At 40.2% G+C, this 20494-nt stretch overlaps 3 protein-coding genes across 3 annotated transcripts; 1 reads left to right on the top strand and 2 right to left on the bottom strand.

The window, feature by feature from the left end:
- Positions 1 to 250: 250 nt before the first annotated feature.
- On the top strand, positions 251 to 9132 carry LOC140305980 (ATP-dependent RNA helicase DHX15). Its single transcript, XM_072385044.1, has 14 exons — positions 251 to 417; positions 2522 to 2864; positions 3018 to 3211; positions 3339 to 3498; positions 4258 to 4476; positions 4566 to 4733; positions 4818 to 4904; positions 5142 to 5291; positions 5925 to 6033; positions 6138 to 6329; positions 7379 to 7501; positions 8083 to 8273; positions 8367 to 8536; positions 8655 to 9132. Exons 1-14 carry the CDS (start codon positions 353 to 355, stop codon positions 8770 to 8772), a joined length of 2289 nt encoding a protein of 762 aa, XP_072241145.1. The 5' UTR covers positions 251 to 352; the 3' UTR covers positions 8773 to 9132.
- LOC140305981 (solute carrier family 22 member 7-like) lies at positions 8868 to 12925 on the bottom strand. Its single transcript, XM_072385045.1, has 9 exons — positions 12405 to 12925; positions 12194 to 12297; positions 11938 to 12092; positions 11638 to 11806; positions 11027 to 11150; positions 10804 to 10913; positions 10466 to 10680; positions 10204 to 10312; positions 8868 to 10010 (listed from the first exon to the last, which is right to left on the bottom strand). Exons 1-9 carry the CDS (start codon positions 12783 to 12785, stop codon positions 9800 to 9802), a joined length of 1578 nt encoding a protein of 525 aa, XP_072241146.1. The 5' UTR covers positions 12786 to 12925; the 3' UTR covers positions 8868 to 9799.
- A 2817-nt stretch (positions 12926 to 15742) lies between these two features.
- On the bottom strand, positions 15743 to 20369 carry LOC140305060 (solute carrier family 22 member 7-like). Its single transcript, XM_072383836.1, has 10 exons — positions 19989 to 20369; positions 19799 to 19902; positions 19509 to 19663; positions 17540 to 17708; positions 17297 to 17420; positions 17093 to 17202; positions 16572 to 16786; positions 16250 to 16358; positions 15880 to 16086; positions 15743 to 15785 (listed from the first exon to the last, which is right to left on the bottom strand). Exons 1-10 carry the CDS (start codon positions 20367 to 20369, stop codon positions 15743 to 15745), a joined length of 1617 nt encoding a protein of 538 aa, XP_072239937.1.
- Between the last annotated feature and the right edge of the window lie 125 nt (positions 20370 to 20494).

Raw genomic sequence — 20494 nt, 5'->3', positions numbered from 1 at the left:
TCTATTTGACTCAAGATTTCTTGTGACTTATCCATTGTTTTTTTTTTATGATTTCTGTTGTGTTGTGTTCGATAGTTATTTCTTCTTGGCCACAACATACGTCGACTTAATTTCCCATCATTCACATGAATACAAACCTTCGATAGAGAGGACAGAGCCTTTGAGGGGGCAGCAGCACCCACCGTCAGTGCACCCTCCAGATCTGCAGGGGGCGGTGACATACTGTCCAACACAAATGTGAAAAGAAAAATATACACAGAACAGGAATCAGGAAACCGATTTAGTTGCATTTTGCCCGGTAGAATTGTGTTCGTGTTAAGTGACTAAAGATAAGCTAGTATTTCCCCCAAAGATGTCCAAAAGACATCGTCTGGATTTGGGTGATGACTACTCTTCCAGTAAGAAGAGGTCAGATGGGTAGGTGAAGCCTCACCATTAGCGTAACCGCTTTAACAAGGGAGCTACCAGCTAAATGTTAGCTGGTAGCTAGTTAAGTTAGCTAACAGCCAAACAAGAGCCGATACAATTTAACCTCAGCTGTTACAATGTAGCTCTTGTTTAGTCACTGATTTTTTTAATAGCTTCCGAATCCTTCTCTAACACATGTTAGCTTCACTGTTGTAAGCTTCACATTGCTGCTGGGGGCGGCCTTAGCTAACTAACGAAGCATAAATGTTGCCCCCGCATCAATGAGGCACGTGTGTGGCTAATGTTAACTTAGCCAGCTGCTAACAACCCCCCTCAAGCTAGCTTAAAAGTTACCCTATTTGGCTACCAACGGTTGCAGTTTTAATGTCTATGATTCAGCGTTTTAAATTTGAACAAATTACTAAAAAATCATGTGTTTCTCCTAATAGTTCCGTTGTGCTATTCAACTGTACCTCAGAAACACTGTTAAACGCAGCGATATTAAGCACTATGTTATCACTATGTTATCAGAGGTGCATCAAACCTGAACTAATCTGACAGCCCCACTTTAAATCCTGTATTCGTAAAAATAGATTTACTACCCTGATGTTGAGTTTTGGTGGGGAAAAAATTAAACTGTGGTTATGCATTTCAGTTAACTGTTGTTTATTAAATGGGCAATACAGGCTGTTGCTTAGTTGTATCCTGCAGAACACAAATATCCATGCAGGTGAATTAACAACTTACAGAATAATAACAAAACTACTATTATTAACTTATAGCAATGCTTCCCTTCTTCTAATACATTTGACAGAGGTTGGTGTCCCCTAAAAAGTGATGCTTGAAAACTGCAAGTCTGAGCAGCGGCTTGTTGTATTTCAATTAAAGATGCATTGCCTTCATCAAAATAAGGTTGAAATTGTACTTTTGTATTGCAAATGAGGCTAAAATGTATTATTGCACCTTGCTAAACGTAACTTTAAAAAAAATAAAAGTGCTGAGGTTCTGTGTCGAATAGAAATGCTAACCAGCAAACGACCTTTGTTATTATGTTGAATAATATGGCGCAAACTAACACGGATGCTTCAAATCGGTGAGTCAAGTTATGGCGCTGGGAATCTTTGTGCTTGAAATTGTTTCCAATTCTTCAGGCCAAGATTTGATCCAGACTTGATCCTTGATTTAAAAACAATTTGACGTAATACAAATGAGCCCGACTTTCAGATTCTTTTCAATGCTACTCCATGCAAAGAGGCAGGTTTGAGCTTGAAAGCGCAGGTAGTAGGTTTATGCTCTCTACATATTCGACAGAATGCTCCTAAAACCAAAAAGAAAACTGAAGTAACCCCACCTATTTATTCTCTATGTCTTTGTGTCTGTTATTCCAACGGATTTGTCTGTTATCAGTCTATTACCTAGTAAGATCAGTCTTGTACAGCAAGGGGGAGTATTTTCCCTCTGACAGCCAAGCTGGGTGAACTCCTGTCCTCCACTGGTGACTGGACTTTTCTGTAGTTGAACCCAGAGCAGGAGAGCAAGTGCTGCTACCCTGGGAGCTTTAGAAAAAATGCATAATTTTGTCTACTTTTCAGGTGGTTGATGCAACATATTTTTTTCCGATGCGCCCTCTCTGTCTGCTGGTAGGAGTTTTCTTACCGGGGTGCGCACACACGTGTCTGTGTCTGTCTGTGTGTGAGCAGATGAGAATCGTAAAACCATGTAAAGACAAAAATGCCATCATGTAAACAAGATAAATGACGGTTATAATAATTAGGGGCGCCCTGTCGGGGAAACACTGTCACTGCCACACATCTTTCTTCAGGAAACAAAAAAGTTAGAACTCACAGTTATGAACACGACTCCCTCACCTTTCATGTGATGAATCTGTGAAACTATCAAACCGTATTATTATATGTGTATATAGATTGTTTAAAAAGAAGAAGACCCTGTAGTGGTATGACTGTACGATAAGTCAAACCTTTGTTCTTAACTCTGTTGTATGAATGAAGGTATTTAAAAAGAATGAAACAGTCCACGGTGGTTGTTTTCCTCAGTGATGAGGGGGGACCTGTCAGTTGCTATTTCTAATGTTTCACTTTTGTGGTGCACACAGCAGAGACAGGGACCGAGACAGGGACCGTGAGGACCGTTCGAGGGATAGGGATCGAGACCGAGACCGGGACAGGGACAGAGACCGGGAAAGAGACACAAAGCCTTCTGTTGCCCCCTCAAACAGCACAGCAGCTGTGCCAGGTTTACCGCCTCTCAAACAGATGGCTGTCCACCAGCAGATCAATCCTTTCACCAACCTGCCACACACACCGCGCTTCTACGAGATCCTGAAGAAGAGGTTACAGCTTCCTGTGTGGGAGTACAAGGAAAGCTTCACTGAAATCATCACACGTCAACAGAGCTTTGTCCTTGTCGGAGAAACGGGCTCGGGGAAGACGACACAGGTATGATAAGCAGTGAATGAGCCTATTTCCTGTGATCTGGACATTAGAATCTCAGGTTGCCAATTGATATGCTGTTGGACATTTAAGATTATAAGGACATATTTTCAGTTTTAATTAAAATTCACAGCTCACAATTCTTTTTTCAATCCCCAGATCCCACAGTGGTGTGTGGACATGGTGAGAGGTTTGCCAGGCCCCAAGCGGGCGGTAGCTTGTACTCAGCCGAGAAGAGTGGCTGCCATGAGTGTAGCTCAAAGGGTGGCTGATGAAATGGATGTCATGCTTGGACAGGAAGTTGGCTACTCCATCAGGTTTGAGGACTGCAGCTCTGCCAAGACTATTCTAAAGTAAGTTGGGCTGCGATTGATCGGAGTCAACTGTGCATTATTTCCACTTTTCACAGGGACAGAGCCATTAAAATCGTTTTAAAGCTGAACGTCTTCGCCTCACAAAACATGGCTGTTATTTCTTCAGGTACATGACAGACGGTATGTTACTGAGAGAGGCTATGAATGACCCTCTGTTGGAGCGGTATGGCGTGATCATTCTTGACGAGGCACACGAGCGAACTCTAGCAACAGATATCCTGATGGGAGTGCTGAAAGAAGTGGTTCGTCAAAGATCAGATCTGAAGGTATTTTCCGCTTTCTTTCTTTTTTTTCTTTTTTTTTAACTGCAATAAATCCAGGTGTTTCCTTAATACTAATACCAAGAAATGGAGTTGAATGTCAATCAGATTATTGTAGTAATAACAGACAGAGAACAACAGCAGGTGTTCCTACTTATATGTTGCTGCAGTTTTTAAATAAGATGGCGTTCGCTCTTTGAGAGTTTTCTAAACAAGCAGCGGTGGTTGTAACTTTGCACAGATCTCAGCTGTGTGTCAGCTCAACCAGTGAGTTATTTCCGTATGGATTTTATTACTTATTTCTTTCTTATTTCAACGATTTAAAAAAAAAAAAAAAATTATTTTTTTTATAGAGGATGTAAAATGAAAAAGAAGACAAAATGACATTGGTCGCATGTCTTTTGATTTTTTTAAATATTTTTTTTAATTTGGTTCATATGCTGCACATATTTTGTAGACTTTCAAAAAGAGATCAAGAATAGGAAAATGAATGAAAAGGGAGATGGTGGCTCCCTTATTATCACACAATATGGCCAAACCCCAGTGATATCTTATAGGTCCATGAACATTTTAAGTCCTAGTTATCCTTACTTGACCAAGTAAATGCATCATAATTTCCATCAGAGCCGTTCTGTTGAATTAGCAGCGTCGGTTCTGAGTGCTCTTGAACTGCACCCATTCAGCATAGTCACACATGGGCATATATTTTAGTTATAAACAAATGCGAGTGGAAAATGACCTTTGCAATGATTCCCTTCCGCACAGGTAATTGTCATGAGTGCCACACTGGATGCTGGGAAGTTCCAAGTTTATTTCGACAACTGTCCTCTGCTGACTATTCCTGGGCGCACACATCCCGTGGAGATCTTTTACACCCCCGAACCAGAGCGGGACTACCTCGAGGCAGCAATCCGCACCGTCATACAGATTCACATGTGTGAGGAAGATGAAGGTGACTGCCTTCTTTTCCTCACGGGCCAAGAGGTAATGCTTACATTGCGTTTTCATCCTTTTTGAAGCAACAGTTCCCAGGTCCCTCAGAAGAAAAAGTCATTTTGAATTTCTTCTTCCAGGAAATTGATGAGGCTTGCAAGCGGATCAAACGTGAGGTCGATGACCTCGGCCCTGAAGTCGGAGACATCAAAATCATTCCGCTGTATTCCACGTTGCCCCCACAGCAGCAGCAAAGGATCTTTGAGCCTCCTCCTCCAAGGAAGCCCAATGGTGCGATAGGACGAAAGGTTTGTTTTGAATAATAGAAAAGGGTTAATTATTCCCATGTATCCGATTTCAGAAATCTGACAGCCTGCTGCTTCCCCCATCAGGTCGTGGTGTCAACAAACATAGCTGAGACTTCTCTAACAATTGATGGTGTGGTGTTTGTCATTGATCCTGGTTTTGCCAAACAGAAGGTGAGCAAAAAATCCCTTATTTCACTCCACGTTTTTCAGCTCAGGATTGACAGATTGATGTATCATCTTCTTTCTTGAGTCCTATGACGTCTGGAAGGTGGCTTTGACCTTTACATTTACATTTGTTGTCATCTCTTGTGGTTGCTTTTCGTTTATGTAACAATGGCACAAAAAAAAAAAAAGTAGGCAGCTCAAGACGTCCTTTTAATTCAAACATGCTGTCAAATGTGTGTTTAGGTGTACAACCCTCGAATCAGAGTCGAGTCTTTGCTGGTCACAGCCATCAGTAAAGCTTCTGCCCAGCAGAGGGCAGGACGAGCTGGCAGAACACGTCCAGGGAAATGTTTCCGCCTCTACACAGAGAAGGCCTACAAGACAGAGATGCAGGCAAGTGGCCACAGAGGCGTGATGTTTTTTCTCTTTGGGATGTAAGCTCAACGTTAAGTTAGGATTAAATTAGGATTAATCAAACGCACAAAGTGGTTGGTCTTTGGTGTACAGGTTGTGAAGACATCTCTAAGCACATCTGGGATTAAGTTGGGACATGTCCCAGCCCACGTTTTTAGAATTAGAAAAAAAAAAAAGGTAAATCAATCTGTAACTATCTGAGTGACCCACCTAACAAATAATACAAACGTAGCGAATGCACAGTCTCCTCAGTGGAGGGTAAGAATAAGCGACTGTCGTCTGACATCTACCAAAAAAAAAAAAAAACAATAGCTTGATAAAATTGGGCAGTCATGTGCTAACGGGAGTTTGGGCCATTAGCACATGATTGAATCAAGATAAATGTGGACAAGCTTTCATAACAAGCTTTCATTATTGCTCAGCCTTCTGCCTCGGATACCTGCAGAAGTCTGCAGCACTGTCATCATCGCTTATAAACTGCTTGTTTTCAAAGGCGTTGTAGCATGCTGAAAATGGGGCATATTTTTGCCTCTTCATTGATGTTATGCTAGAATTTTTTTTCTTGTTATGTTTTTATGGGATCCATTTAACATTAGAATCATTCCTGTCCAGGATAACACATACCCCGAGATTCTTCGGTCCAATTTGGGATCAGTTGTGCTGCAGCTGAAAAAGCTGGGTATCGATGACCTCGTGCACTTTGACTTCATGGATCCACCAGGTGGGTCATTCTGTAGATTTATACCGTAAACCATAAATAATCTCATGCAGTATTTCGGCACGTCTATGATTTTCTTGTTTGCGCCACCCTTCACTTCACTGCAGCTCCGGAAACGCTAATGAGGGCTCTTGAGCTGCTGAACTATCTGGCTGCGCTCAATGATGACGGTGACCTGACAGAGCTGGGCTCCATGATGGCAGAATTCCCTCTGGATCCACAGTTGGCGAAGATGGTCATTGCGAGCTGCGAGTTTAACTGCTCCAATGAGATCCTCTCCATTACTGCCATGCTGTCAGGTAATGCCCAGGACTGGGCTGACATCTTCTCACATGTCTCTCTGGGTTGATAACGTGATAATCCCACCTGACATGTAGATTGTCCACAGGATAGAGTCACTAATTTACAACAGTTTTTACACCTCCCTCAGTTCAGATAATTCTGAGCAGTTGGGACTTAAAGAAAGTTTTCTGTTGTCATCTCAAGTATTATAAGCCTAAAATCCTTTTTCTTTTAGACTCATAACAGACAAGCACACAGTTCGTTACTAAGAGAAAACTTTTATTCGACCACCTTTCATTTGAATAATTACTCAGAAATATTCAAATGTAGAAAGGATGCAGTTATTTGAAATCATCGATGCTGTATCAGAGTAATGAACAGCATAATCTTCGGGATGTTTCTGACATGAAGCAGCCACCCACTTTTATCTTTTTTTACCATTTTAAGCCATTATAAAGCTTTGGATTGAGCATCTTTCAGTCAGACTTCTCTGCTTGAATTTCAAAGAGCTCAGATGTTGGTATTTTTAACTTAAGGTTCTCAATAACTTACGTGTTTATAGAGTAGTGAGTGAGTATTTTCTTTTTTTTTTTTTAATCTCCAAAGCACGTGGATAGGGCAGGCACCACTTCAATTGACTCACATTGGTTTAATTTATAGAAATTCTCTTTTTATTGAAATTCTGTATCATTGTTGTATCCAGTTGTCATGTGTAGGCTGGGAGAGGCCTAATCTGTGATGTATCAAAAGCAAAATCTCTGAAATCTCTTGCAAAGTTCAAACGTTGCTGGTGTTCATAACACGTTGTAGTTGTGTGAAAACTCTTGTTTTACAGATGTGGTTAAATGACCCCCCCTCCCTCTACGAGCTAATAGCCATTACTGTTGGAAATGACCATGAGAAAAGACTGCAGACCCCCCCTCCCCCATTGATAGAGAGTGTGGTCCTGCCCTGTCCCAGCGCAGTGTCGAGTGCCCTAGCATCATAGGCTTTGCTCCATTTTTCTGTGAATGTTTGACTCATCCCTATGGGCGGCTTTGTTGGGGCCCATACCAACCTTGTTTAGTCCCACAGTGTTTTGTCCGTCCCACGGAGGCTAAGAAGGCAGCAGACGAGTCCAAGATGAGGTTTGCTCACATTGACGGAGACCACTTGACGCTGCTTAACGTCTACCACGCCTTCAAACAGAGTGAGCAGTTTTTCTCTCTTTATTTCCCATCTGCATGAAAATGTTGCAGCACAATGTTAAAGCTGCACCAACTACTCATATTTTTTTATTTCTTTGACAACCTTCTAAAAGCTGAAGATCTTCTGAAGCGCTTGAAAAAAATTATCTCCCTGTAGTAAAACCTTAGTTCCTCAGCTTGTGATACAGATGGAAATGTTAAATAGAAAAACATTTCTACCTTTGGCTTTCTCTGTAAACTGTTGCCTTTAGCTTTTGTTAACCTTTGTTCGAAGTTTTTGGAATCAAGCCTTTATTTACTCAAACTGCCAGGCCATATGCTAAAAAACTATTAGCTTGATAAACTGTGACTACACACAATGCTTCCTGCGTTGTATCAAATTAAATTCCCCACTGACTCTAATTGGATGGGATACACCGCTGTGATTTAAAAAATGTAGGAATCAGACGGCAAACATGTTTTCCCACATTGTTTCACAGTTTTCCCAAAGAAATTTCCCACAATTGCCTCTCATGCTTCCACTGAAAGCGTAATAACCCAAGACTTGTGCTGATTCTTGAATCCTTGTCATCCCTTCTTCCAGATCACGAGTCTAACCAGTGGTGCTATGACAATTTTGTCAACTACCGCTCCTTGATGTCTGCTGACAATGTGCGTCAGCAGCTGTCCAGGATCATGGACCGCTTCAACTTGCCTCGGCGGAGCACAGAGTTCACCAGTAGAGATTACTACATCAATATCCGACGAGCGCTCTGCACCGGCTTCTTCATGCAGGCAAGCTGATCCGTTGTCATCAGCCCTCATGTCATTAGGCGACATACTTTTTCACCAGAGATGTTTGTGGGCTAAGGTCTGTTCTTCTTGCAGGTGGCTCATTTGGAGCGCACCGGCCATTACCTCACAGTCAAAGACAACCAAGTGGTCCAGCTGCACCCGTCTACAGTCCTGGACCACAAGCCTGAGTGGGTGCTCTACAACGAATTTGTCCTCACCACCAAGAACTACATCCGCACTTGCACAGACATCAAGCCAGAGTGGTAAGTCTGCAGATGTCTGAATTTAACGTAAAACACGGCCTTGTAGACGCAGATAAATGGGTTTAAATGATGTCATCTCAGTAACAGGCTTAATAATGTTTTCCTATTTTTGTTCCAGGCTGGTGAAGATTGCACCTCAGTACTATGAAATGAGTAACTTCCCACAATGTGAAGCTAAAAGACAGCTGGAGCGAATTATTGCCAAACTTGAGAGCAAAGAGTATTCTCAGTACTGAACAATACATCCTGGAAGAAGTGTCCTGGAAAACAACTGCATACCCTAGTTTTAGATCTTTCTGTATCATTGTATCTTAAATGTTTAAAAATTGGCTTTTTGTTTTTTTTTTTTGTTTTTTTTTTACATGTATTTTGTTTCCTCCCCCACCCCCCCTGCCTCCATCAATGTCAATTCTGTAAGTAGGTGTAATGTCAGATGAAATATCAGCAGCAGTTGTTAGACTTGGCTATATTGATTTTTCAAAAGGAATCTCAGAAACATGTAATTTAGATGTGGTTGAATTTCCTTTAGGAAACTATTGAGCCATAACAAAAGATTTGTGCTTGCTTTGTTTCTTTAATAAAGGAGCTTTGACTTATGTTCTGCGTATACATTGATTAGTGAAGCCTGTTATTGCAATAGAATTGTAAACGTAGTGGATTTCTTTTTTTTTTTCTCCTACAAGCATGGAACTTGGTTTGTGATAAATGAATCGATACCTCCTCTGTTATTTGAAAAAAAAAAAACGGTTTTCTGCATGCTAAACATCTTTTTAATACAAATTTGTTTCTTTTTTTTTTTCAGTTCTTTGTAGTTTGTTGTAGTTAAACATCCCTGTCTTGTATCACCTGTATTACCTTTGAGCTCAGCTTCTAACATCCACTGCTCAGACACGGTGTTGCTTAAGGGCTCCGACAATTTTATTTAAAATCCATATTTTATCACCGATCACAGTTACACATTCTGTACTCAGTTCTTTGTTTTGACGTCGGTTCCAAAGTTATTGTCGGAGATTGGATCTCCAAGGGAGAAGAGGTGAAAGTATGGAGTTGAGACGAATAAAATCTAAATAAGGGTAGTTGGGAGTGTGTGATAAATGCTACAAGTTATAAGCTACTTTGGCCTACTTCAGTTACCTTAAGAGTACTACTGGTAGCAAACAAAAGAAAAATGAACTTCACAACAGACTTCTTAAATCTTTCGCTTTGCTCTTAGAACTAAAAGTTGCTGAGCTAAACTTGTGCTCATGCCAGTGACCTCCATCGCTACCACATCTGTTCGATGTCCTCTATGGTCTCTGGCAGGCACCTGTTGCGTGTCTCAGACAGCGTCCTCGCCACAATTCCTCCCAGCACTGCCACAGAGCAAAAGACCACCTGCGGCAGTTCCTTCCAGACCTCGTCCAGCAAGAGGATCAAAGGAGTCACGGCTACACCAAACCGAGCCATGAAGGAGTTGTATCCCATTCCGTTCTGCCTAAAAGACACATTAGTGCAAAGCTTGTAACCACAGAGGAAACTAACCTTCGGGTCTTACACCTGTTATGAGCTGAATATTATTCTCTTATTCTGGCAAAAATGTCCTGCAGAGTTTTAATTTTTTTTACTGTTGCTTATGTACATATATCAAGAATCCTAAATGAAGGGTAGACGTTGGCATGGGTCATTACCTTATTACAGTAGGATACAGTTCAGAGCTGTAGAGAACAACTGTTGCAAAGGAGGCCGAAGAAAACCCTTTTCCAATGACTGCAACAACTGTTCTGGGAACAAACATATCTGCATAGAAAACCACGAGGGGATGACCGTTACTTTTTGTTACTGATTTTAATGAATAATACTACAAAGAACAAGTTATTTTTCTGTGTAGAAAGACTGGGCTTTCTTACTGAAAGTGACAGATTTAAGTCTTCGTGAAACTAGAGTCCCTACCTTTTGGTATCACAATGTTGATTCCCAGACAGGTGGCAGCCAACAGCAGAGCTCCCACCTCAGTGGACCGCCTGCCTATCTTGTCCAGTAAATAGTAAACTGACACTTTGGCTGGGAGCTCAATTAAACCATATGTGAACTGAGTGAGATACATGTTTAACCCAAAGCCTGTGATGTTGAAGCTGATGCCGTAAAAGGCAGTAGCCACGCAAAACCTAGGCACAGAAAGTATGTTGAGATGTAACTTTATAATTTAAATCCATTGAAATGTTAGTGGCAAGACATATGGTAATTTCCTAAATATACTCATTGAGAAGTGTGGCTTCTGGACTACAGACCATACTATACCAGTACGCAGGGCCAGTTTCCTCATTTTTGGTGTTCGTATCAAGTCGAGGTAAGAATAGGTTCGGTTTTTCTTGTCTGTTACGACAATTGTGGATAATATCTGAAAGAATCCAAAGCAGCGTAAAACTATGATTTAAAAAAAGTTGAACTAATTAGAACATGTCGTGAATAAAGGCTCTGTTCAGCTGATTTAAACATCTGAAACATACCAACCTCTTTGTCAAGTGTATGAACCAAATCTTCCTTTTGATTCATCTTGGCACATTTCTTCAGATATATCTGAGCCTGCTCCAGCTTTCCATTGGCAATTAGCCACCGAGCTGACTCTGGCATCCACCTGATGATTAAGGCAGATATGTTTATTTTACGCCACAGATGCATCTATTTTTTTATCTTGTATTTTTTTGTCATTGATGGGAGCCAGATTTCCATAATGAAGTTAAGTTAAGTTTGGTAAGTCCTGAATCTCAGAGGAAATCAACAGAAGATGGTGTTTCCAGGTATTGATGTGTATTATTGCTAAACTTCCTCTGACTTCCTCTGAGATTTTTTAATGTCAGTATAACAGATATTGACAAACATAAGATATAGTCCTGTGTTAAGTTTTATGTCAAATTTTATAACAAATCTGCTAACTAATGAATTCTTAATAATAATCAATACTGCCAAGAATCGATTTCCAAGCCTTTATCAGCCAATACCACTATTTAACCCATGTCACTGTGCATTGCTAACACACAACACAACAGCTGTGGGGTTGCACTGCAGGGTTTCTGTTGAAGGCTTCATTTGGATTTGATCATGTGATAATTTTTGAGACATACCTCCAGGTGATGATGGCCAAGACTAACGGAGATGTAACACTAACAGTCAGCCACCGCCAGTCAGTCACGAAGTAGGCAATAGCTGGAAATGATATGTTCCCAAAAGTCCAGGATAAGCTATCGAGCACTCCCACCAATTTTCTATGCTCGATGTCCACCCATTCCACACCTGCCAAGAAGCAGCAAGGGGAGAGTATAGATGAAGTAGAAAAAAGCCTTCTGCACATTAGGTGCTGTCCCCTGAGGTGAGCACAGCATGATATGAAATAGTATGTTAGATAAAGAACAGAAATAAATTACTAAGGACTGCTGAGACGATTACAATGCCAGTGATGCAAAACCCAGTGAAGAACCTCAGCACTGCAAACATCATGTAGGTCGTGGAAAAAGCACTTGCAACAGCAAAGAGCATTCCAGACACATATGACACCAGCAGCATGATCTTTCGACCAAACCTGCAAAAAGTCACAGTCACCAAATTTGACAGCATTGAAATATTGTAAAATTCGATGAATTATAATCTAAATTTAAAGGCCCATGAGTTGAGCTGTGATACCTGTCACTTAGACTTCCAAAGGACATGGCTCCAAACATGACTCCAAAAAAGAAAATGGTAGCTGTTGCTTTGTTTTTCCCTCGTCTGTCACACACAAGATCCCACTTGTATAAGCATGAAACAAAAAAAAATAAGTTAACACTTAGAGAAAGATAGCTCACTTTTCCTAACAATGTGTTCATCAGCACTTTTACATTATTAGCAGAATCACCTGTGAGGTTAGAGTAGACTTGAAGGTTGTGTTATCGTACACCCATCCATTCTGGCACAGCACAGTGGGTATGCCAGTAACATTGGAGGAATTCAACAGCAGATGATACTGAGGCTCCACAAAAATTTGACAAGAGCTCGGAGTTCCATCTTGCTGGACCGGAATACTAACAACAAGCCTCTGTGCCTGGGATAGATTATTGAAAATACCTCCATTATCCAGAGAGCTGATGTCACAGTGGTGAGCAGGAACAGCCGCGATGAAATTGTTCAGCATGAAATGGCATGGCAACGTGAAGCGTCCAAGGAAGCTGATTGCAATGATCATTATCTGAAATCTTCCAAAGCCATTAATGTCAGCAAGAACATTCTCGAACCTCATGGTGCCCTTCTACTCCGAGCGGTACGTCTTCTCTTGAGATTAACACAAAAACGGAAATTCACCTCTCATGTCCATGTCTATCTACAAAGAAGCAGAGCACAGTTTTGGATCTATGCCCAGACAAGCCAACCTTTGGCATTTGACTGTTCCCCATGGTGCTGGATTATAGATGGAATGGGTGAATATTTTACCTCATGTAACCAGTAAAAAAAACTTGAAGAATAACTTTAAAGCAAGATGTGGAAGCATTGGTAGTAATACTTAAATCAGGATCTTCAGTGACAGTTACAGCTGTATCAATCAACAGCAAAGCAGGAGTTCTTTTTTTCCCCCCAGCTCTGATTGCGTTGCTAGTGTATTGTTTCTGAATCCTTTTTTAAAAAGCAATTCTATAAACACCACAAAAAATAAACGCTAAACAGCAATGACAACAGGCAAAAAGAAAAAAAAAGATGAACAGGCATTCCACACTGCAGGCAGCATAGGCATGTACTGAATCTCAATGAGCGTGTTTACATAAGAATAGAAAGAACAAATTCTTGCGTTAGTCTCACCAAAACCAGGCTTTTATAATGCATGCAGGCACGCTTGTCTGGCCAAATCTGTACGAAATTGAGCCTCTTAAAATGCAGTTATAGTTCCAAACACTGTATGTTACAATAAAGCTGCTCTCATTAACACATGGTCATGTTCATTTGGTGAGACAGCTAAACTCGTCAAAAAAAGTCTGTTTAATTCTCATTAAAGGGATGTGTTTTACAATGCAGTAACCTAAAGATGTTTGTGAAGAGATATTTGACTAATGTGCATGATGATCTCCCAAAAAGAAAGAAGCCACAGAATGTTTTGAACCTTTACTTACACTGTCTGCAGCGACACAGGATCAGACATACTTCTGTCATGAATTAATTTCCAAAATGGTTGGGTCGAACTCTTATTGTAGCTCACCTTATATGTGTGTGTAATGGCAGTGAATGAGCTTTTCATATATACCAGTGGATTGCTTCTGTCAGAAACATTGAATTCTGTTGTAGTAAGTCAGTAATCGAGGGTAAGAAATATGTATAAACTAATGCTAAAACAGGACCCAAGAGCAAGCATTGTCCAAATAAATGTTGCACAAGACCAACAGCTGCTTAAAGATGGGGGACAGAACAGACTCTATTGACCTAGTTAAATAAAAGTTACACCATGCCCACACTTTATGCCCACTGGTTTGGAGCCAGTGTTTGGTTGAAAATAGAAGTATGCTTGAAATATTTTGAACTGAAAATTGTTTTGTGAGTTATACTCACATCAGTTTTACTGTACATCTGTGGTATTTTGAGCAAAGCATGTCAAGACCTCAGGAAACGGTGTGAACTTGTTTATTGTAAAAAAAAAAGGCTAAATATATCTCCTTTTTAAATTGATATCTTAAAACCAGGGAGAATGGTCATTGGGAGAAACTGACTGATTTTGACAAGTACTGAATTTGAATGTGTCAGAGCATCTTGAAAAAAGTACAACGGGTCACTCCTTTGCTGGGTGATGAGAGGCTAATTGATGGCTGTCGGGAGCAAAAGATGGGCTGTGTGATTTGATCTTACAGAAAGAGCTACTGTAACAAAACATGCTCAAAATCCCTCTTCTGGATATGATGCAAAGATGTAAGGACACAATGTGCAACACAGCGAGCTGTTTAAAGTATCATGGAGCAGGGACAAAAGTGACCTAGTTTCATGGATCGCATTCTCTTGGCATTGTGAAACAGTACAGGCATTGTGATGGACTGAGCAGCAGTCTTCTGGGTAAGGTCCTGCAATTCATGTGGATGCACTTTAATATTGTTGCCAACCACATAAACCCCCTCACGGTAACAGTGTTTCCTGAAAGCAGTGACCTTTTTCAGTGAGATAATATGGTATTGAGGAGCATGACAACAGGTTCAAGGTGTTGACTCGACCTAAAACATTCACAGTATTACAATACCAGGCAGGATATTTTAATGTCGTGACTGCTGGTATCAGAATTTGAGAGCATTGTTTTGCCTTTTTCTCTCAAGTAGAGACTTCAGCAATCAGAAGCAAATGCAGTACATGTTAATTAAATCACAAATGAGATCAAGAACAGTTACATCAAGGTCTTGTTCCAAAGTGTATTTGAATCTATTTGTTCAACTGTATCATACACAACCAGCACCATTTAAAAAAAACAATGTAAATATACGTGTCTAAACATTTGACAGAGGCTGTAGTCTTGAAATTTGGTCTTTAAATTTAATGTCAGGTCTTTAATAGTTAGCAGTTTGGTGGGAGAAGTGGAAATGTGTAATGTTTCATGACCAAGATTTGAGGTGGTCAATACAAAATACATAATTTTGTTATTATAAACTAATGATATCAGAGTTAAAAGAGTTCAAAGAAAATTTGACCATTTCTGAAACAGGAATTAAGTACAATGTCTAAATGAATAAGCTTGAACAAGAGATTGAATAAACTTAAGGTTTATTCCCAGTTCTTTTATTGTAGTAATTCCTGATGTATGTATTCAGAAGCATGGCATTAGTAGCTGCTTTTATATCCCAGTTCCCCCCCGGTTCCTGGAAGTCACCGGACCACCACTTTGATTTGATGTGCTCTCAGAGTTATTTGAAAGCAGTGTTTGTCTCCTTTTTCTAAGAAATAAGGACTTCAGACAACTGTTGGACAGTGCTTGACTGTTGGCACAAGCATTTATTGAGATTTAGATAAAGTTTTTCTTACAAAACACAGAGACATTATTATTAGTAGGAAATAGGTTTTCACCTCATTTAGAGTAAAGTAAGACAACTCTTCCATGCACATTCAGGGCCAGATATTTCAAATTTTTTATTGTTGCATTTATTTAATGTATTCTTTTTCAGGGACCACCACTGTGAATGAAAAGTCAATGCGACCACTCTGAGTCTGAACTGTCTGAAACTGTTGTTTTCACCTTTATGGTGTCAATTTCACATCAGAAGTTGGAACAGATCGTCTTCTGCAGAAACAATAAAAATACATTTACATTTTGTCATGTATAGCTCTCACTTAGAATGTTTGGAGATAGTTAAAAATAAATCCTGGCACTATACTTTGTCTGTTCCACGTCCTCGATAGTCTCTGGCAGACGGATGTTTTTGGTCTCAGGAAGAAAATAAGCCGACAGTGCTGCAGTGACAGCCACCAGGCAGAAAAGAGTACTTGGCAGGAGAACCCAGACATCTTCAAGTATCATCATCAGGGGGCATACGGACACACCTATACGGGCCACGAAGGAGCTGAAACCTAGTCCACTTTGTCTGTGTAACCAAAAAAAAAAATGCTGTAATTCACTCATGCCTGTAGACTATGTTTGTTAATCAGGCATAATGATGTCTTGGTAAACCTGTCTCTTGTCTTCTCTGAGTAAATAGAAAGGGTTTGAAATGTGTTAAATATGGGCACCATATTTGTTTTTTGGACCTCATGACTGTCGGGTAAAGCTCTGTTGTGTACAGGAATACAGTCGTAAAAGCTGCCTCTGCAAACATCTTGCCCAAAGCTCCCACAGCAGTGCATGCTGTCCACAGATCTGAAAAGATACAATTTTAATTGTTGTTCCAGCCTTGAAAATGTACAACTTTATGCCTGGAAAGAGTTTCCTGCTGACATGAGAAACAAACAGTAGATATGTATCATCTTTTATTTTCAAGTTTCAATCGTTGCTTTGAGTATGTTGTGTCATTTTTGCAGTAGCTGGAAGCTTACTCTTAGAAAGACACACAAACTTGAAATGTTTCTTTACCTTGAGGGATGAACATGTTGCAGAATATACACAGTCCTGTCAGAAAGAGCGTTCCAGCTTGAGTCAACCTTCGGCCTATTTTGTTTAAAAAGAAAATGATGAAGGCTTTTGCTGGAATTTCTGTCACCCCGTAGATGAACTGTGTGAGGTAAATGCTCACTCCAAACCCAGTGACATTCAAGCTGATTCCATAGTAAGTACAGGCCACTCCGAACCTATGCATAGGATCAGAGAAAATGATCTATAAGTGTTTAAAATATGCTGGTATCTGATTGGTTAGTTTATATCTGAAATGATTAAACATTTGACCATTGTGCAAGGCAGCAGTCTGAAACCATAGCAACAATACCTGCCGTTTGCGACATTAAGAAATGAGAAAACCTGTGTCCAAGTTATCATCCGTTCTCTTTAAAAGCTGGTTGTTCTCAGATTGAGCAATCCTTTGTTTAAGGATTGAATTAAATATTAGATTAAAATGCTTAAGTCACAAATTTATTTCAAAACCAAAACAACATTTATACCAAACAGTTCCTGTAAGAAGAGTCAGCTGCCTCATTTTTGGGGTCCTCACAAGGTCCATGTAGGAATATTTTCTATTTTCATCCTCGACAAGTATTACTTTGGACAGAACCTGGAGAGAGAGAGAGAAAAAAAAACTGTGATCAGAGAAATTAGAAATTAGTTTTGCTACTGTACATTTTAGAGGGATTTGTAAAATGTTATACCTCTGGCTTCAGGTCAGCCATAAACGCCTCTCTGCGGTTGACTTTGGCACACTTACTCAGGTAAAAGTGAGCACTGTCAACTTTTCCATTACTTATCAACCACCTGGCAGACTCAGGGAGCCAACTGTGACAAAAGGTGATTTAAAAAAAGGATTCAGAAACGTGCCTCACCAGAAATCTCACAGTAGATGAGAGCAAAGAAGAATTCTTGTTACGTTTGAATGACAATCCATCTCTCCTTACCGCCAACAGAGCATAGCTGCTAACAGCGGAGTGGTCACAGCCGCAGTCAGCTGCCTCCAGTCATTCACAATATAAGCCACACCAGGTAGTATGGCAGTAGAGACACTCCAGTCCAAGCTCATCAAAACACCCACATATGTGCGATGCTTTATGCCCACCCATTCCACACCTATGAGGAGCAGTATCTTTATTAATATCTGCAATTACTAAGGTTGAAATGTAGTGGAAATATGAAAAAGGGTTAGTGTTAATAAACTTGTAGTTCAGCTCTGTCATCCACAAGTTCGATTATATGGGTGGATGAGTGAAAACTTTCAGTTTTTACAGTTTATATAGTCTAGTTAGCCCTAATAAATAAACAAATAGACCATAGGGTTGATTGGTTATCATTAGCTCCCTGGCTGTAGTCTAAAGGATAAGGCAATATCCAATAATCAACACTGAATTTTTCTCTCAGCATGAGTGTCTTTAAATGTTAAAATTGGTTAGGGTTAAAGGCCAGTTTCTTTGGACTGGACTTGGGTGTAGGAGGGGGAAAATGACGCAAGTTCATTAAATGAAAAGGTCTTACTGGTATGTGATAGTTACATTATGGCCTCCTTCTTTTCAGTTGAAAGGGTACAAGGTTTCTGCATATGCAAACACATTGGGCACTCTGCAGGCATGACGACCGATTCACATGTATTGCTGTGGATGTATAGGGCCCAGATGGATATTTTTTGTTATAGCCAACAACTGTAGAGGGGGAACCAAGGAGCAAAGACTTGCCAAATTTTTTTAGAGTGATGCTTTAACAGGTGCAAACGAAGGTGTGAGGAAGCTGGAAGGTTTTTGTGGCGTGACAGATGAGTGTGGCACAATTGCTGTTCATTTTTGTCCATCAGAAACAGAGTTTCTACAATTCCAAGGAGCTTGGAAGTCAGTATTTGACCATAAAATCTATGTCCTATTGTGGATAAAATATTGTTTATGAGATTTATAAATCATGGCATCCCTGTAAGCGACTGGCAACCCAAAGCAGCCAGTGGTATTACACTTAGTTTATAACTAACATGATTAATAGTTACATAATAGTTGGCAGGATTAATTGTTCAACATAGATTCCCATAATGTTCTCCAAGCTGCAGTTCCTTCAATACTTACTATTACGGAATAAAATAGTTAATTACTGTATCAAAATGGCCCTGTGATGGACTGACAACCTGTCCAGGGTGTACCCTCACCCGATGACCACTGGAATAGGCTCTCGTCCCCCTGCGACCCGACAGTTGGATTAAACGGGTATAGAAAATGGATGGATGTATCAAAATGTACACCCGACTGTCAGCTCCCAAATAGCAGCAAGTGAAAACCTACTGCCCATATGGTTGCAAGCAGTGATACAGCGGGCTATGTGATTCCTCTTATTGCTAATACGCTGCTCAGTGATAAGAGCTTGTTCATATTGTTTGATGGATGAAATTTTCCTCAGCGGGATCATCTGAAAAAGCAACCAACAATAACAGAAAATAACTTGTATGTAAAGGTCAGATAAAATGGCTGAAATAGCCCAGCCCTTTCCTCTGTTTATACATTGTAGATGGCAAAGTTGTATTTTTTTCTTTGTAAGGGTGCTTTCAAACAAGAATATATGTTGTACAGAAAAAAATATCAGTATGATGGCCTTTCTAAAGTGGAGTCATATTTTGTATATTTGCAGCAGAGGCAGTTTTGCTTTCTCCAAAGGTGGACCCTTTTGTAAATATATTTTTTCCTTTAGCAAAGTAAAAATGTAAATATGTGTGTGTTTTTTTCCATCTGAGGTCTAGATATAGACATGTATAAAAAAGATATATATCAAATATATATCAACTCAACATACTTACAAACATAAGTTTGATATTCATATCCATCTCCCATCTGTAACTGAACCAATATTTGTTTTCAGAGAACTGCACAAATGAACAAAAGACTATGACAGACAACTCACAAAGGACGATGGAGACTATGCTTATTCCAGACATTCCAAATCCAGTAAGAAACCTCATGGCAGCAAACATGGAAAAATTATATGAGAAAGCACTTGCAAAACCAAAAAGGGTGGTCATTATGTAGGACGCCAGAAGCGTTCTTTTGCGGCCAAACCTGTGAAACACAAATAATTAGAGAGATAAATCTACTGAGCAGAAAGAAAAAAAAATGAATATGGTGAGAAATATATATATGAGAAAAACCTGTCAACATCTAAAATAAAGCAGGCATAATTGATTATAACAAAACCTGTCACTAAGATTGCCAAATACTGCTGCTCCAACCATGCCCCCCATGAAGAAGATGGTGGCTGTGGCTCTGTTCACACTTTTGTGATCACAAACCAGATCCCACTGTGAGAGAAACACAGACAACAGAAAAATGAGAGAAAAAGCTGCTGTTTTAGGACCACGTTAATATTTTTATGCAGATAACTCACCTCTGTGGCCAGAGTGGATTTGAAGGTGGTGTTGTCGTAGACCCAGCCGCTCTGGCATGGCATTGTGGGTAGGTCAGTAGTGTTGGTAGCATTACCCAGCAGATGATACTGAGGTTCTACAAACATCTGACAGGAGTTTAGACTCCCATCCTGCTGAACAGGTATACTAACAATGAGCCTCTCTTCCTGGGATAAATTCCTAAAAATTCCTCCATCGTCCAGAGAGCTGATGTTGCAGTGATGAGAGGGAATCACCGCAATGAAGTTATTCAGAAGAAAATGAAATGGCAAAGTCATACGAGGAATTACCAACAAGAGAATTGTGCTTATTTGGAATCTCCCAAAGCCATTGACCTCCGCCAGCACATTGTCAAACTTCATCTTGCTGATAAATGATGCAACAGTTCAGAGTGACAGAAAACATCATAAAGCAGGCAAGACGCTTGGAACCGGCCTTTTTCTTTGCGTTCGACGTTGTTGGTTAATGATCAGCGATTGTAAGAAAA

This window comes from Leuresthes tenuis, unplaced genomic scaffold (assembly GCF_036924035.1).
Source record: "Leuresthes tenuis unplaced genomic scaffold, fLeuTen1.0.hap1 SCAF_4, whole genome shotgun sequence".
Classification (NCBI taxonomy): domain Eukaryota; kingdom Metazoa; phylum Chordata; class Actinopteri; order Atheriniformes; family Atherinopsidae; genus Leuresthes; species Leuresthes tenuis.
The sequence above is the reverse complement of the archived record's forward strand: the minus strand, read 5'-3'. Positions and strand labels throughout refer to the sequence as shown.

Coding starts and splice junctions, on each gene's coding strand:
- LOC140305980 (XM_072385044.1), top strand. CDS start 353: ATGTCCAAAAGACATCGTCTGGATTTGGGTGATGACTACTCTTCCAGT. Junction 4,734..4,817: donor ATGGTGCGATAGGACGAAAG/GTTTGTTTTGAA, acceptor TTCCCCCATCAG/GTCGTGGTGTCAACAAACAT. Junction 7,502..8,082: donor CTACCACGCCTTCAAACAGA/GTGAGCAGTTTT, acceptor CCCTTCTTCCAG/ATCACGAGTCTAACCAGTGG.
- LOC140305981 (XM_072385045.1), bottom strand. CDS start 12,785: ATGAGGTTCGAGAATGTTCTTGCTGACATTAATGGCTTTGGAAGATTT. Junction 10,914..11,026: donor TTCATACACTTGACAAAGAG/GTTGGTATGTTT, acceptor GGATTCTTTCAG/ATATTATCCACAATTGTCGT. Junction 10,011..10,203: donor CTGTATCCTACTGTAATAAG/GTAATGACCCAT, acceptor TGTGTCTTTTAG/GCAGAACGGAATGGGATACA.
- LOC140305060 (XM_072383836.1), bottom strand. CDS start 20,369: ATGAAGTTTGACAATGTGCTGGCGGAGGTCAATGGCTTTGGGAGATTC. Junction 16,787..17,092: donor CTTCTTACAGGAACTGTTTG/GTATAAATGTTG, acceptor TCCTATGCATAG/GTTCGGAGTGGCCTGTACTT. Junction 16,087..16,249: donor CTTTACCCGACAGTCATGAG/GTCCAAAAAACA, acceptor TTGGTTACACAG/ACAAAGTGGACTAGGTTTCA.